Raw genomic sequence first — 13896 nt, 5'->3', positions numbered from 1 at the left:
GGACCAGTGTCCGCTTTGTACCACGCCAGCTTCTGAGCTGAGAACCTGACACAGGAGCAGTCAGAGCTAGGATTCCAAGATTTCTAGCAGCTGCATAGGATCTGGCCATTCTTCAAGTTATGACCAGATAGGGTACTGAAGACCCGGACTTTTTTCCATGGCTAGCCTCGGTGGTGCTCCGTTTGTCTACTAGCCATCATGAAGGCCGTCTGGCAAACTCACATATTTGTTCACTCTAGGGTGGGAAAGATGATCAGACGTCTGCGACTGACCTGGTACTGACCAGGGATGACAGCCATGCATGTTAAGAAAGCTGATCAGGAGCTATAAAGTCTGTCAGGTGGCAAAGCACAGAGGCACAAATACAGCTGATGGCAGGCGTGACTCCATGCTGGATGCTCCTGGCAGAAGGCTGCCATGGACCTGTTAGGGCCAATGCCTAAAACACTGAGAGGGAGTAAGTGGATCCTTGTACTCACAGACCATTTCACTAGATAGCAGGATGCCTTGGCCCACCCGTAGGCCACAGCCCTAGTGATGGCCAGTGCATTGGGGGAACAGGTGTTTTCTTCCATGGGCCTGCCGGAACAGATCCACACCAGCCATGGGGCACAATTTAAGAGTCGGCTAATAATCAAGCTGTGCCAACTTTGGCGGGTAAGAAGACTCCCGTAAGGCCCTACCAACCTGAGCCAATAGTGTAGTTGAATGCAGCAACAGACAGTTGAGCGACTCCTGGTAAGCACTGCTGTTGACCCGAGGCTAGGAGTGGGGCAGGTTGCTCCGTCAGCTGATTCAAGCATATCGAGATACGCCACATCTGGCCACCGGAGAAACAGCCAATCTGCTGATGTTAAGATAGGACTTGCGACTACCTGACCAACTAGAGTTCAGCCCACAACCTACCAAGGCCCAACACTTGCATGAATATGTGGTAAAATTGCTGCAAATGCTAAAAAAAGGTGCAAGTGACCTTACAGGAGGAGGTAGCCATCCTACAGGAAGACCAGTAGGAACCTCTGCTAACTGCACCAGAAAACTTGGTTGTGGCTGCTGAACAAGACGAGGGGAAACAACCTCAAGGTACAGGCCAAATTTGTAAAACCATACCAGGTCCTGAAAGCATGGCCAAACCATACATGTTTGATAGAGTGCCAGGGCCAGTCTTCAGTGCAGAGGAGCTTGGACTAGCACCTACCACCATGGAGCCTCGAAGGGCTCATGAAAGAGGCCAGAGCAGTGAAGCAAGATGATCAGGCTGTGTGTAAGGCCAAGCTGAAGCTGGCAAAACAAAGGTTTGGGTCTTCCATCAACCCTGAGTTTAGCAAAGAGCTCGAGATCGCGCTTTCGTCTGCAATTCCTCGTTCAACAAGTATGATGTCTGCTTGCTAGCTAGTGCACTCTCAGATGGCTGGTGAGTCCAATCCGAGATCGGCAAACTTTGTCACATAGAGGGCAGGAATAACCGTTTTCAGTTATAAGGATTGAGCTTTGTCTAGTTTTACGTGCGGTCTTTGTCATCTCAGTTGTCCAGTCCAGAGCAAAAAACGTGGAGTCATTCAGTATAATCCTCGACTAGCTCGCTCACTCTGTGACCTGATATGGGGATATGGGGAATGGGCCTGGCTATCGGCAGTGTTGGCCAATTTGGAGAAGCATAGGCGTAGGAATACAGAGGCTGAGGAGAGGAGCTGGGAGATCAGTGAGTCAGTCATTTGCTTCTGCACCTTACAGTGACCCAGTTAGCTCTCGGAGTCAGAGCAATTTCTCTACTACAGCCACCACTACCGATAGATTTCTTTGCTATGCTACCGAAATGGTTAAATTAGGTGAGGCAGCTCACTCTTTGGCTGATATGCTAAACCTGTTAGTTTCTATGGAGACAAGAGAAGAGGAGTGTTTGGCAGGCTTGCTGAGCTCGGATAAGGAGTCTGCATCCGTGTGTGAGAACACAGGTTTTGGCTATTTCAGATGAGACAGCTAGACTCCCTAGCGACCGAGGAGAGGGTTCTAGTAAAGCTGTTTTTCTGGGTGAAACTGCTCCACACAGAAATGCTCAAGTTGAGTCAAACTTAGTCAACACTATCTATAAATAATAAATCAATACCCAATCAGATCGTACCCTTCAAAACAATGCCGAGTAGCTTACCATCAGAAACCTTCAAAAATTCAAAAGCGCCTCAGCTGGGTAGAAAAAGCAGAGAGAGTAGAGTTGGCAGAGCCGGCTCAAATCTTTTGCGTATCAGAGAACCAAGTTTGTTCAGTTGCCAGCCCTTGCTCAAACACTATCTCGAAAGCTGCGCGTCAGATTGGAGAAGCTACCTGCAAAGGCGAGGAAAGGTATTGTTCTCACTGCGCGTTGTATCAGTTGCGACGTATGGGAGCAGGTGAACGATGCCTTAAGCCTGGTTCCCATATCGATTGCGAGACTCCGGCGGTAGCATGCGCAGCAAAACGCTTGCGACGCTAGGCTCAGCTGCATCTGTTCACATAAAAGCAACATCGTTAATAATATCGTTAACATAATTGCGTACCCAAATAAAATGTTCGCTCGCCATGCCGTTCCTATAATGGTGCCCTTTACCCGTACAATGCATTTCGGGAAGGTTTTGCCTGCGGTCTTTTGCGAAATTTGAGCAGCACGAAACTATTGCGATACTGCCGGCAACTACCGGCGGTCCTCGGCGGTACCCGCCGCGTAGGTTCCCATTTCACCGCTAATAGCCTGTGATGTTGTCGCCGGTGCTTTGCGACGTATATGGGAGCCAGGCTTTAAGAGCTCTGTGGCCTATGATGAGTTACCACCAGCGCTCGCGAAAACCGGCAGCACGTCATCCAGCACTGCACCGTCTACGTGAGCCCTTGCTGATGTCAGCTTGTCTCACGTGATCAAGCCTTGTCACACCGGAGGGCACACGCAGACGCCGAGTGCTGCAGTATGGTCTACTTAGTTTACTTAATCCGCTGAAAACTTTTTTTACAGGCTAAAGGTTGGCCAACTGACCTAGTGATGGGATCATGCACTCCCGCACCAACTGTGGTCAACCACCCCCTGGAAAGCAAGTGATCCACTCAACTGTGGCGAACCAGCTGACTCCAGTTTGACCGAAGAGAGCGACACCAAAGCCCAAGAGGACTCAAGGGACCCGGGTTGCTGCTGTACGGCTGAGCTCGCTTGGACCTCTTAAGCCCTAGGCTGCCGGTTCGCCTCCCCCACCAAAAAAAGGCTAACGCAGCACTGATCGGAGCCACCCTCGACCGAGCTGAGGAATGATTGAGCCAGGGTGCCATCTACCCGGGCTGAATCTCAGGCCAAGCAACTGACTCGCCTCCCTACAGTCCGCTGCGGAGCCCTACAGTCAATGAACCTCTCTATCGCTGGCAGGATAAAAGAGCTCAACAGCTGTTAAAGGATAGTCGGAACTGACAGGCATTGGCCCTCCGAATGGCTAGCCTTATTTGAATTTGCCAGCCGAGGGGAAACAACCATACTTTTGCCGAGTTAGAAGTCCAGTGCCTAAATACAGAGTCAGACAGTACTGGCTCTGGTCACATATGCTTTTGCCTCTCACTGCTGAAATGACAGCTTTTAGGGTTTCCTCTGAGGGGAGAGTGTAATGACAGAGCACCTGATCAGGGCCGGCGAGATCATTCGCACGACCAATGTCGTAGCTGGGCCAAGTCTCAGTATCATGGTAGGAGACTTGGCAACAGGTGAGCTGGTTTGGCGTCCCAAGTTACACCAAGATGATAAAAAAGCGGAGCTTATCGCCAAGGATGAATATGTAACGTGCCTGCTACCAAGGAGCCAGCAGAGTTTGCGTAGTCTCTTTGCATGATGGTTGTCTGTGTAATGCATTGACTCAATGTATACTTACATGTACATGTATATCTATTGGGTAAATGTATATTCTTGTGTTTGATACACTTGGTGTATTTATTCTTGCATTTTGTTGTGGGTAAAGGGAACCAGAAGTTTACTTTACAATATATTAGAAACTGTAAGGAGGAAGATACCAGCATAAAGTTTGCATATGCACATTTGTGAGAGTGCTTAATGCAGTTTTATCATTTTTATGAGAAAACTCAGTTCAATGGTAAAAAACTAATAACACAAAAACTAGTAGTATAGTTGTTATGGTTTAGCATCATAATTTCCATGAGAACGTCGGTTATGACGAGAAATTATTGTTTAAATATTAGAACACCAATTAACAACTTTTTAAATATTTTTGTAATAAATATTTTGTGATTTAAAATTCAAAAGAAATATTCTTTTATTAAAATGAATATAAATTCGGCCTATCTTATGATGGCATAAGCTCGTGGGTTAAATAGTTATATCATTTTAGGCAAGCAAATCACTGTTAAGTCTAATTTTTATATCTGTAACTTGATAGGTTTTGGCGTGTTAGGTTAAACAAAGTAAGGGACAACCTTTACAGTTTTAGTTTGAGAGAACTTTACTTTTTAAAAGAAAAGTAAATATAATGTAGGTATAGAAAGTTGCGCTGGAGATTGCTTTTTGTCTAAATATTAAAATGTGTTATACTCTGAATTCATGGATGTTCAAAAACATTCACAGATAATCTTACATAGGAGTGTACTTGCAAAAGACTACATACAAAATTTTCAAGTTACGAAACGTTTTTTTGCTAGAAAATTTCCTCTGACTTATTAAATATTTTTCTGGACATGAAAAGGGTTTCTATACAGTCATACTTCAACTTACGAGCTTAAAGCGTTCTGAGACTGAGCTCGTATGTCAATTTACTCGCATGTTGGTGCAATTTATTTATATATAGAACAATTAAATATATATTTATTGGTTTCCATACTCTGTAAAAAGCAAACAAAACACTCCAAACAAAATATTGTAACAGAAAGAACATGTTGGTTATTGTCCTAACTTACTATTTGCTTTCAAAAAGCAACAAATAAAAAATAATGCAAGGAAATGTGTTAAATTAAAATGTAAAATTAAATACATACAATAGCAGCTAACGCTAGCATTTGCCAGAGAGAGATATATAAGTTATCCTTCATTACAACAGTTGACTTTGATAAATTTGGATTTTATCAGTCTTAAAAGACAAACTTAGGAGCAAATCTAAAAGCAAACTTTCATTTTTAACCTAACGTAATTAAAATTTCTTCGGCCTTCATAGTTTGAAGTTTCTCGCTAGTTAGCTAATTTTTCCTTTGTTTCACTTTCATGACTAGCCGGCCGTTTTAAGATGAACCTATCTAAGGACGTTTGCCTTTGTCGCCCTTTCAACATGTCGGGATTAGGACGAACACAGGTGTCGTCACAAAGGTTTAATGCACGACCACTAGCCAACTTGTCCGAATGTCTATTTTTATAGTTTTGATAGATAGCAACGGCCTTTTCAAATAGCGTTGTTTCAGTTACGCTATCACCGGCCAATTGTTTATTTTACATCCAATGCCTGAGCGGTCTCTCCATCAGCGGTAGTGAAGATCGCCGCGCCGTTTAGAAACTACGGTTAGTACTTTTGCGAGCTGAATGCCCTGAATATAATCCTTCGGTTTTATAATTGTGGATGTATTTCTGTCATATTGCTGAGCTAGCTCAATCATGCATACACATTCGCATATTTTTCAATAATTTTCCGTTTAATATCAATTGTTATCATTTGCTTTTTCTTTGCATTACTTTTCATTTTACTGGCAAACTTTCGGTTTTCGCACAGTACTTTTAATTCACATAATTCTGCACTGAAAAGCGTGCACAAAAACACGGTACAAAAGTATAACCTGTGCATTTGAAAAATACAGATTGATGCTGTTGTCATAAAACACCTCAGGCATACTTGGCAGCTGACTCAATATGGCTTGTATGTTAGTGCTAAAACTTGCTTAAAAGCTGGCTCGTATCTCAAGTTTCTCGTACGTTGGAGCACTCGTAAGTTGAAGTATTACTGTATGTTAGCCCATTTCTTTGTTTCGTATATTGGACTGATTTTGGTTTCGTGTTTTGGCCTATTAGTTTGTTTCATATTTTGGCCCATTTGCTTCTCATGAGTATGATACAGTGTTCAACACCCCTGACTCTGTTACATTTGTTAACGAAAATCGGTAAATGACAAGTTTAGTTTTAGTTCGTTGTACAATTTGGAGTTATCATATATCACATAAAGTGAAGTGAACTAAAACAAATTTTAGTTTCTAGAAATTCAAGTTCTGCGTTGTCCGTATGATGGCACAGTTTTTGTCAGTTCATGGCGATGTAAATAAATTTCTTAATTACGTTCTTAAAGCATTTATTCTGAGCAAAAAAACTAACACAACAATACAACATGCCTCTTATGACCGTCGTCCTCTCACTCCCGTGGTCTTTGCTTAGTCTCGCCGAGATGGCCGAAGGTAAACAAACATACCATTTTTAGTTTTGTTTGTTATTTCTCTGTTCTTCTTTCCATGTGTGCTTTTTCTTTTCATTATGTAGCTATGTAATAAGAAAAATATAGCATGTATTCCTTACAGTTCTTAGCCATTACGTTTATTTATATTTTATACAAATATTATGTCTGAGTTTTGTGGGGGCTTAAAATGAATTGGAGCATTTATATGGTAAAATCCGTTTCTACTTGCGAAGCGGCATTCGGAATGAATTACTTTCATAAGTAGAGGTTCCACTGTAGTTCTAAAACTCACCTTAAATATCTATATACATGGTTGTATCTTATATGTATATAAATATAAGTGTTTGTTTGTCATTTGTATATTAGTTTGTCATCCGTATGTCCAATTATAGGGATAAAGTTTAAGGAGCAAAAAAAACTGCTTCGTATTCGAATTGTACCCAAAAACCATGATTCTTCCGACTGGTGTGTGCTAACCACTACACCACATGGCTTACTTAACATACCTTGGAATAAGTGTGCACATACTTATTACACCTACCAATCCTTAATGGCAATTGGTTAAAATATTCAGCTTCAGTAGCATGCTTGAACAGCTAGGAGAAAAATGTGTGCCCAGACTTCTCCAATATGCTATAAATATATGTATACTAGCTGTGCCACCCGGCATTGCCCGGGTAATAGAAAAGTCTTTGGACAGAAAATTGATTTGTATTTAACATATAACAACATTTGCAATTCTAACTTTCAAACTACATATCATGAGAAAAGCGTTTTGTCTTATAAACAATGAGAAGTAGTGAGAGTTTTTGCTATTGGCCTGCGCGCTATTAGCCAGTATGTTTAATAATGTGAGCGAATTGCTTCTTGCGACGTTACGCTATGACCTGCGTCGTACCCAAAGCAGTTAGGTATTTGCTCTCATATAATGACTTATATTGGTTAGCTAGCAATCCGGTTCCTGTAGTCTAGTGGGTAGGGTGTCACACTGGTGAACGGCAGGGTCCGAGATTAAATCTTCAGTATATGGACACTTTATTCCAAAATTTTAAGATCTATAGCCGGACAATCAATCCTACGGACATACTCTGAGATATACATACTGTATATATATATATAGATATAGCATAAACGTAATTAAACTTATGGCACACCCAAAAAACAAACAATTTTTATTTTAAAGTTGGACAGTAAATGTTGTATAAGTTGGTTAAAAGTAATTTTTCTGCACAAGAACTTTCTTGCAACGCCGAGCATGCAGCTAATATATAAATAAAATATCAGTTTTAAAAAGTTCTTTCTTAAAAATTTAGACGATGTGATTCTTTTAAAAACACAATTTTTGTGAGCTTTTCAATGACTAAATCATTAAGATACATGTAGATCTAAGTGCTCGAAAAAGAATGGTACTGTCAGTATTACAAGAACATGACTATCACAATTTATGTATTATTTTTCTCGGCAGCTGTAGCCAAGAAGTGCATTTCTCTTGAGCGAGACAATGAACAAGAGATGCACCATGAGTTCTCTGCTGAACTGAAAGATTGTTTTCCAGAAATGGCAATACATGATTTTGATTCATACAACTTTGAATATGGTCTCAGTGAATGGACTGCTGATCTATTGGTACGCATCTCTGATCCATACTCTATTTGTACAAGTTCTTGGGGCTTTTCTGATCCATACTCTATTTGTACAAGTTCTTGGGGCATCTCTGATCCATACTCTATTTGTACAAGTTCTTGAGGCATCTCTGATGCATACTCTATTTGTACAAGTTCTTGAGGCATCTCTGTTGCATACTCTATATGTACATGTTCTTGGACCATCTCTGATCTATACTCTATTTGTACAAGTTCTTGAGGCATCTCTGATCCATACTCTATTTGTACAAGTTCTTGAGGCATCTCTGATCCATACTCTATTTGTCCAAGTTGTTGGATATCTCTCACTCATACTCCAAATGCCCAAGTTCTTAACACATCTCTTACTCATACTGTTCTAGTTCTTTATCAACCTGCACTGAGTTGAGAAGAAGATTGGATCTTATAGAATGCTGTGCCCATGTTGTGGACGCGTCTGGAATCTGAATGTTTATAGAATAAAAATTAGCGGTGTTACTTTTTATTGATGTTGTACTGTAAATATAGGTATAGCAGGAACAGTTTGTGTAAACTCTGCACAAAATGATGACTGCATCAATGGACTGTAGAAATGGCGAGTTCATGCAATGTGTGCAGCTAAATTAAATACATTACAGTGGCTATATTACAAAGCCGTGCCTGACAAATCCTTAGCTGACTTTGTGCTGCCACAGCCGGGCTTGGCCTTCACGAAGAAAAGCCAGGAAAAGAAAAAAAAAGGCAAAAAAAAGAAGAAAAAGAAAAAAGATGGAAAGAAAAAGAAGGTGTGCCAGGCCTGCCTCCTTCATGACGCTGGTTGGTGCTTGAGCTCTTTGTCATGAGTTTTTTTAGCTGTAACACATTCCTGGCTTTAGAGAAGCTTTCAGTTAGCTCATATGGCCAATCCTGCATAAGAGCTTTGCTTTTTAGTTTTTATTTGATTGACTCTAATGGGCTAGAATAGGAATGATGTACACAATGGTAGTAATTGGAAGTTGTTATAGTAACCCTGCTGCTCTAACATTAGACCGCTGTGACAACAAACTATTAAATATTTGTAGGAATATGTTTGAAGCTCATCATTATTAATACCGAAAGTGACACTAAATCGCAGCAGCAAAGTTTATAAGTTGTTTTAAGTGCTATTATATTTACAGTTTGTTTTATAATATTAACAATACCTCTCTCTTTTCTCATGAGCAATTCTTAGTCAAACATTTTAAGCCTAATGTCTTTGTATCACCCAAGAGGTCCATATTAGAATACTGTATCTCTAAATGAAGAAGAGACAGAAAGAAAATGTGAAGATATTATCCTCACAGCTTATAAACTGCCGTTCTTAGACTGTTTTTATTGCCTCTTAAGCAGTTGTTCTAGCTGTTATTATATTCATGGGTTGTTTTATAATAATGTGTAATAATAATTATTATAACTGCTATTTAGCGTTCAAACATTTCTTATTCAGTTCACTATTCAACATGACCTTTACCTGTGCACACCCATATCTGTTATTATTAATGCTGTGTGTTATTTGTATTTTGACCTGTACTAGTGTCTGTAGGCTTGAGTGGATGATCATCTGAATGTGAACTTATTTGGCGCACAAGATAGTCTGGTAGCACCTCTTGTTTCTTGCTGGTTTTAACATTGTATATTATATTGCAGACATAAGTCTAAATGCAACAGACAATAAACCCATTTCATTGTAACATTGTTAATAAATCTAAAATAAAATAAACCTAGCTGATCAGCATCCAAAGATGGTTTATACGCTATTTTTCCTGAGACTTCCTGTTGCCTTAATTTAATAAAACAGTCAATTGTTTAGCTTATTTCACCACAGTAAAGATTCCTACCCGGACATATCGACGAACTCGAGGTGAACCAGGAGAGAAAGAGAAGTCAAGTGTGAATCGCTCTCTACAATGCAAAAACGAAAAATGTGGCACGTACTACTGTGCCTCATGCCATACAAATGGGGAAAGACTTTTCTGTCCTGACCATGGCACAACAAGCAGCGCACTTGGTGAGCTCTATGGGACTGTAACGACCTTGTCTCTTTCTGCTGGATCTTCTATTAAAATTCTAAAAGTTTAAAAAACCACATTGCTTAAAACGATGCATTCTCTGATATGGCCGAACCAAATTTGTTTGCTTACACTATCTGTTGGTTTACACAAATTGTATATATATACTGTATACTAGATGAATGCAGGGGTAAAAGTTTGCACGAAAAATTGATTTGTATTTAACATATAACAACAGTTACCATTCTAACTTTCCAACTTCATATCAGGGGAAGAGTGTTTTGTGCAGTTTAAATAAATGAAGAGAAAAATAACACAACTGTAAAGGTTTTCAAACTTTTTCAAACAACTGCAACTTTTACATTTCATATCATGAAAGAAGTGTTTTGTTGAAATAGATTAAGAGAAAAAATAAAACAGCTGTGAAATTGTTTAAATGTAAATGTTAATTACATAGCAAGTAATGGCTAAATAAAGCCTGTTTTGCTACAATTTCAATAAAAAATTATTCTGGATACAGTTATAATTTAATACACTTTAGTGTTGGCATGATAAGCCAAAAATTTAGAGCAGGGCTGGGCAAAGTGCGGCTCTAAAGCCGCATGCGGCCCTTTGCAAATTTTGTTGCAGCTTTTTCAACTCTGTGAAAATTCAAATTCTTTTGACGTATATAAAAATATCCTTATAATATACTGTACAAAACTAAATTTTTACATATTAGGCTTATTTGAAAGTGCACAATTACTTCGTTATATATAGCCTACACATGCATCATGAGTCATAATTCATGACATCCTGCACATGTAGCTTTTTCGATGTCCATTGCTGACCTAATGATGACAAAATTAGAATGCTCTAGAAATGTGCATCAGGAAGTCATTTCATCGTGATCTCATAATGCTGGCTTATATAAGATGCTGTGTCTTAGTAGAACATGTCATTTGCAATTAAGCCAATTAATGAAGTGGGAGTAGCAATGGCATCTTCAACAAAGCCAACCATTTCCAGAGTTACAATAGGAGCCTCAAAAAGTAAACGGAATAGAAGCGAATCTACAAGAGAATTGCAAGATGATTAGACCCTGGGATATGCATTCATCTTTAGGCTTGGCAAACTGCAATTTTTAATGTGCCAGGAAATGATCTCCGGTAACAAGAAGACTAACATCAAACAACATCATGAGATGAAGAACAGAGAGTTTACTACTACATTCCCACTTGGATCTGTAGCTAGACATCAAAAGCTAGATAAACTTCACTATCATAAAAATCACTAACTTCTTCAGAAAATATGCTAGCTTTTTTCACAGCAGCTGATAAACCTGCTACAGAAGCTTCTCTACAAGTGTCAAAGATTTTAGCAAAAGCAATGCCTCCCTATTCTCATGCTGAGATTGTAAAAGAATGCATGGTTGAGGCTATGGAAACATTTTCTAGATAAGCCCGATGTGATTGGTGAAGTCAAGGCAATACCACTTTCTAAGAAAAAACTGCTACTGGCAAAATTGAAAGCATTAATGATTATCTCAGTATGACTATACTAACCCATATAGACCAGGCAGATTACTTTTCAATCGCTATTGATGAATCTACTGATATAATGGATGTAGCTAAATTAGCAGTCTTCGTAAGGTATGTAGGCTACTGTGCTTACACTAACAACTGGTAATGTTATTTTTACGATGCAGTTGCAAGCTGAAGTCATACAAGTGCATTTCAAGACAATAAAGAGGGAATACAACTTTAAGTAGAAAATGTTGCACCTATTTTATGATATTTGTTTCAAAGTGACTAAACTACACATTTATACTACATGCTTCTTTATAAAGCATCAACATGTTTTTTTTATAAAGCATTGTATTATGCTTTAGTCCTATACCCTGTGTTGCAAATTCTTTGATGGTGAAGAAATGAAGGGGGAGCTTCTTACTTTGGTTGGATTATAAGTAGAGACCACCGGCCAGGCTATCTATGATGCCTTCGTTAAAGGACTTGATAATATGAAGAGACCTCTCCACAAATGCATATCTGTAACGACAGATGTTGCACCACCCATGGTTGGAAGAGAACAAGGTGTCATAGCTGGATTGAAGAAAGATATGCCATCAATGCTAGCATATCATTGCATCATCCACTAAACTGTTTTATGTGGAAAACTAAATGATCACTTTCAACAACTAATGAGTAAGGCTATGAAGATGATCAACTTCCTCAGAAGTCAATCAACTCTCAGAAACAGAAACTTAAGGAAGTTTCTCAAAGAAAGCGAGGCCACTTATGAAGATTTACTAACATACAATAGCGGTAACATTAGATGGTTAAGTGAGGGAAATGCTCTGTCGAGGTTGTGGAGTATTCGTCGGGAGCTAACCTCATTTTTAAATACATGCACAAGCTTGAGTGCAAGACAGTTTCAAGAGATGATGAGCGCTTCTAAAGATTTGAGTGACCTTGCCTTCTTGTTGACATCAGTAGTCATTTGAATGATCTGAACCTCAAGCTTCAAGGAAAGTACAAGATTATCATTGATACACTACCAGCTGTTCAAGCCTTCTCCCATAAGTTGGAGTTGTTTTTGGTGGATGTGCAAGGTGATATGCTTCACTTTCCTACTCTAAAAACATTTTTAGATGAAGAAATGGCCTCTTTTGCAGCTGATTACACTCACTTCATAGAAAAGCTGTAACAAGAGTTTAACAATCGATTAAGTCTGTTTCAATCTCTGAAACACATCATAAACTCATAAAAGAACCTCAGAAGGCGAAGCCTAATAAAGAGTGGGTTACTCAGATGCGATCGAAAAGTGTTAATGTCTTATTTCTGCAATTGGAGCTGTGTAACCTCAAAAATACAGATATAGATGAAATTGAGGAGGTCTTCTACTTGAAAGCTTCAACAAAGGCTGAATATCCACAGCTTGCTCAACTAGGAAGATGGTTGCGCACTGTGTTCGCTGCTACATATTTATGTGAATCAGCATTTTCATACCTAATAAACAAATTTAATTACAATACAACTACCAAATTTGTATTATCAGCATGAAATGTTATACTGTAATACACATATTATGCGGCTCCCAACAATTTTGCAACTTTGAAATTTGGCTCGTTGAGAAAAACTTTGCCCACCCCTGGTATAGAGTATAGAGTGGTACAGAAACCCATAGTAGTTATCTAATGCAAACACATTCTGGTGGAAATCATCAAAACTTTATATATTTCTATTATATAAAGTCATCAAAACTTTTATATATTATATTTATAAGCTCTATTTTTCAACTCTTCCTTTTAGTGGCAGTCAATTGAAGGCGGCATTCAAATAGAGACTGGCGGTGTATTTTTCAAATAACTCGTCAGAATTTTTGGAAGATAAATGTAGCCCTTTTTTGGGTGAAGCGAATGTTGCCTATGTTTTGCACTCTTTTTCTGGTAGGACGAGGTTAAACCTTTTGGATGCAACAAATCTGCTAACATACCTCTAACTTGTCAAAGATCTCTTAATAAATATGCACTGAGAAATATTGATTATCTATATTGGTCATCTATATCAGTTATCTACATCTATGTATATTACTTATCTATATCACTTATCTATATTAGTCATCTATATTAGTAATCTATATTGGTCATTTATATCAGTTATCTATATTACTTATCTATATTAGTCCTCTATATTAGTCATCTATACTAGTCACATATATTAGTCATCTATATTGGCTTTTGTGTTTTGAATCGAGACTTTTCTGGTGTTTATTTGTTTGGGACTGTTCTCAGTTCATATTGCGTATTGCACTTCGTATTGCATAAAAGATTTGATATAATGTAAGGTGTCAAGTCGATGCAAGTTCTCAAACTCGATTTGA

At 39.0% G+C, this 13896-nt stretch overlaps 1 protein-coding gene across 1 annotated transcript in view; it reads left to right on the top strand.

Annotated features, from left to right (window-relative positions):
* Nucleotides 1-13896, top strand: part of LOC137403967 (uncharacterized) — a 73009-nt gene that overhangs the window by 42170 nt on the left and 16943 nt on the right. Inside the window, exons 8-10 of the mRNA XM_068090110.1 lie at nt 7852-8012; nt 8647-8824; nt 9852-10034. Of these exons, the coding sequence (XP_067946211.1) occupies nt 7852-8012; nt 8647-8824; nt 9852-10034 (522 nt within the window). The remainder of the gene's footprint in view (nt 1-7851; nt 8013-8646; nt 8825-9851; nt 10035-13896) is intronic.

Source organism: Watersipora subatra, chromosome 9 (assembly GCF_963576615.1).
Source record: "Watersipora subatra chromosome 9, tzWatSuba1.1, whole genome shotgun sequence".
In the NCBI taxonomy this organism is placed as follows: domain Eukaryota; kingdom Metazoa; phylum Bryozoa; class Gymnolaemata; order Cheilostomatida; family Watersiporidae; genus Watersipora; species Watersipora subatra.
Note: the sequence above shows the minus strand (reverse complement) of the source record. Positions and strands in the feature narration are given on the sequence as shown.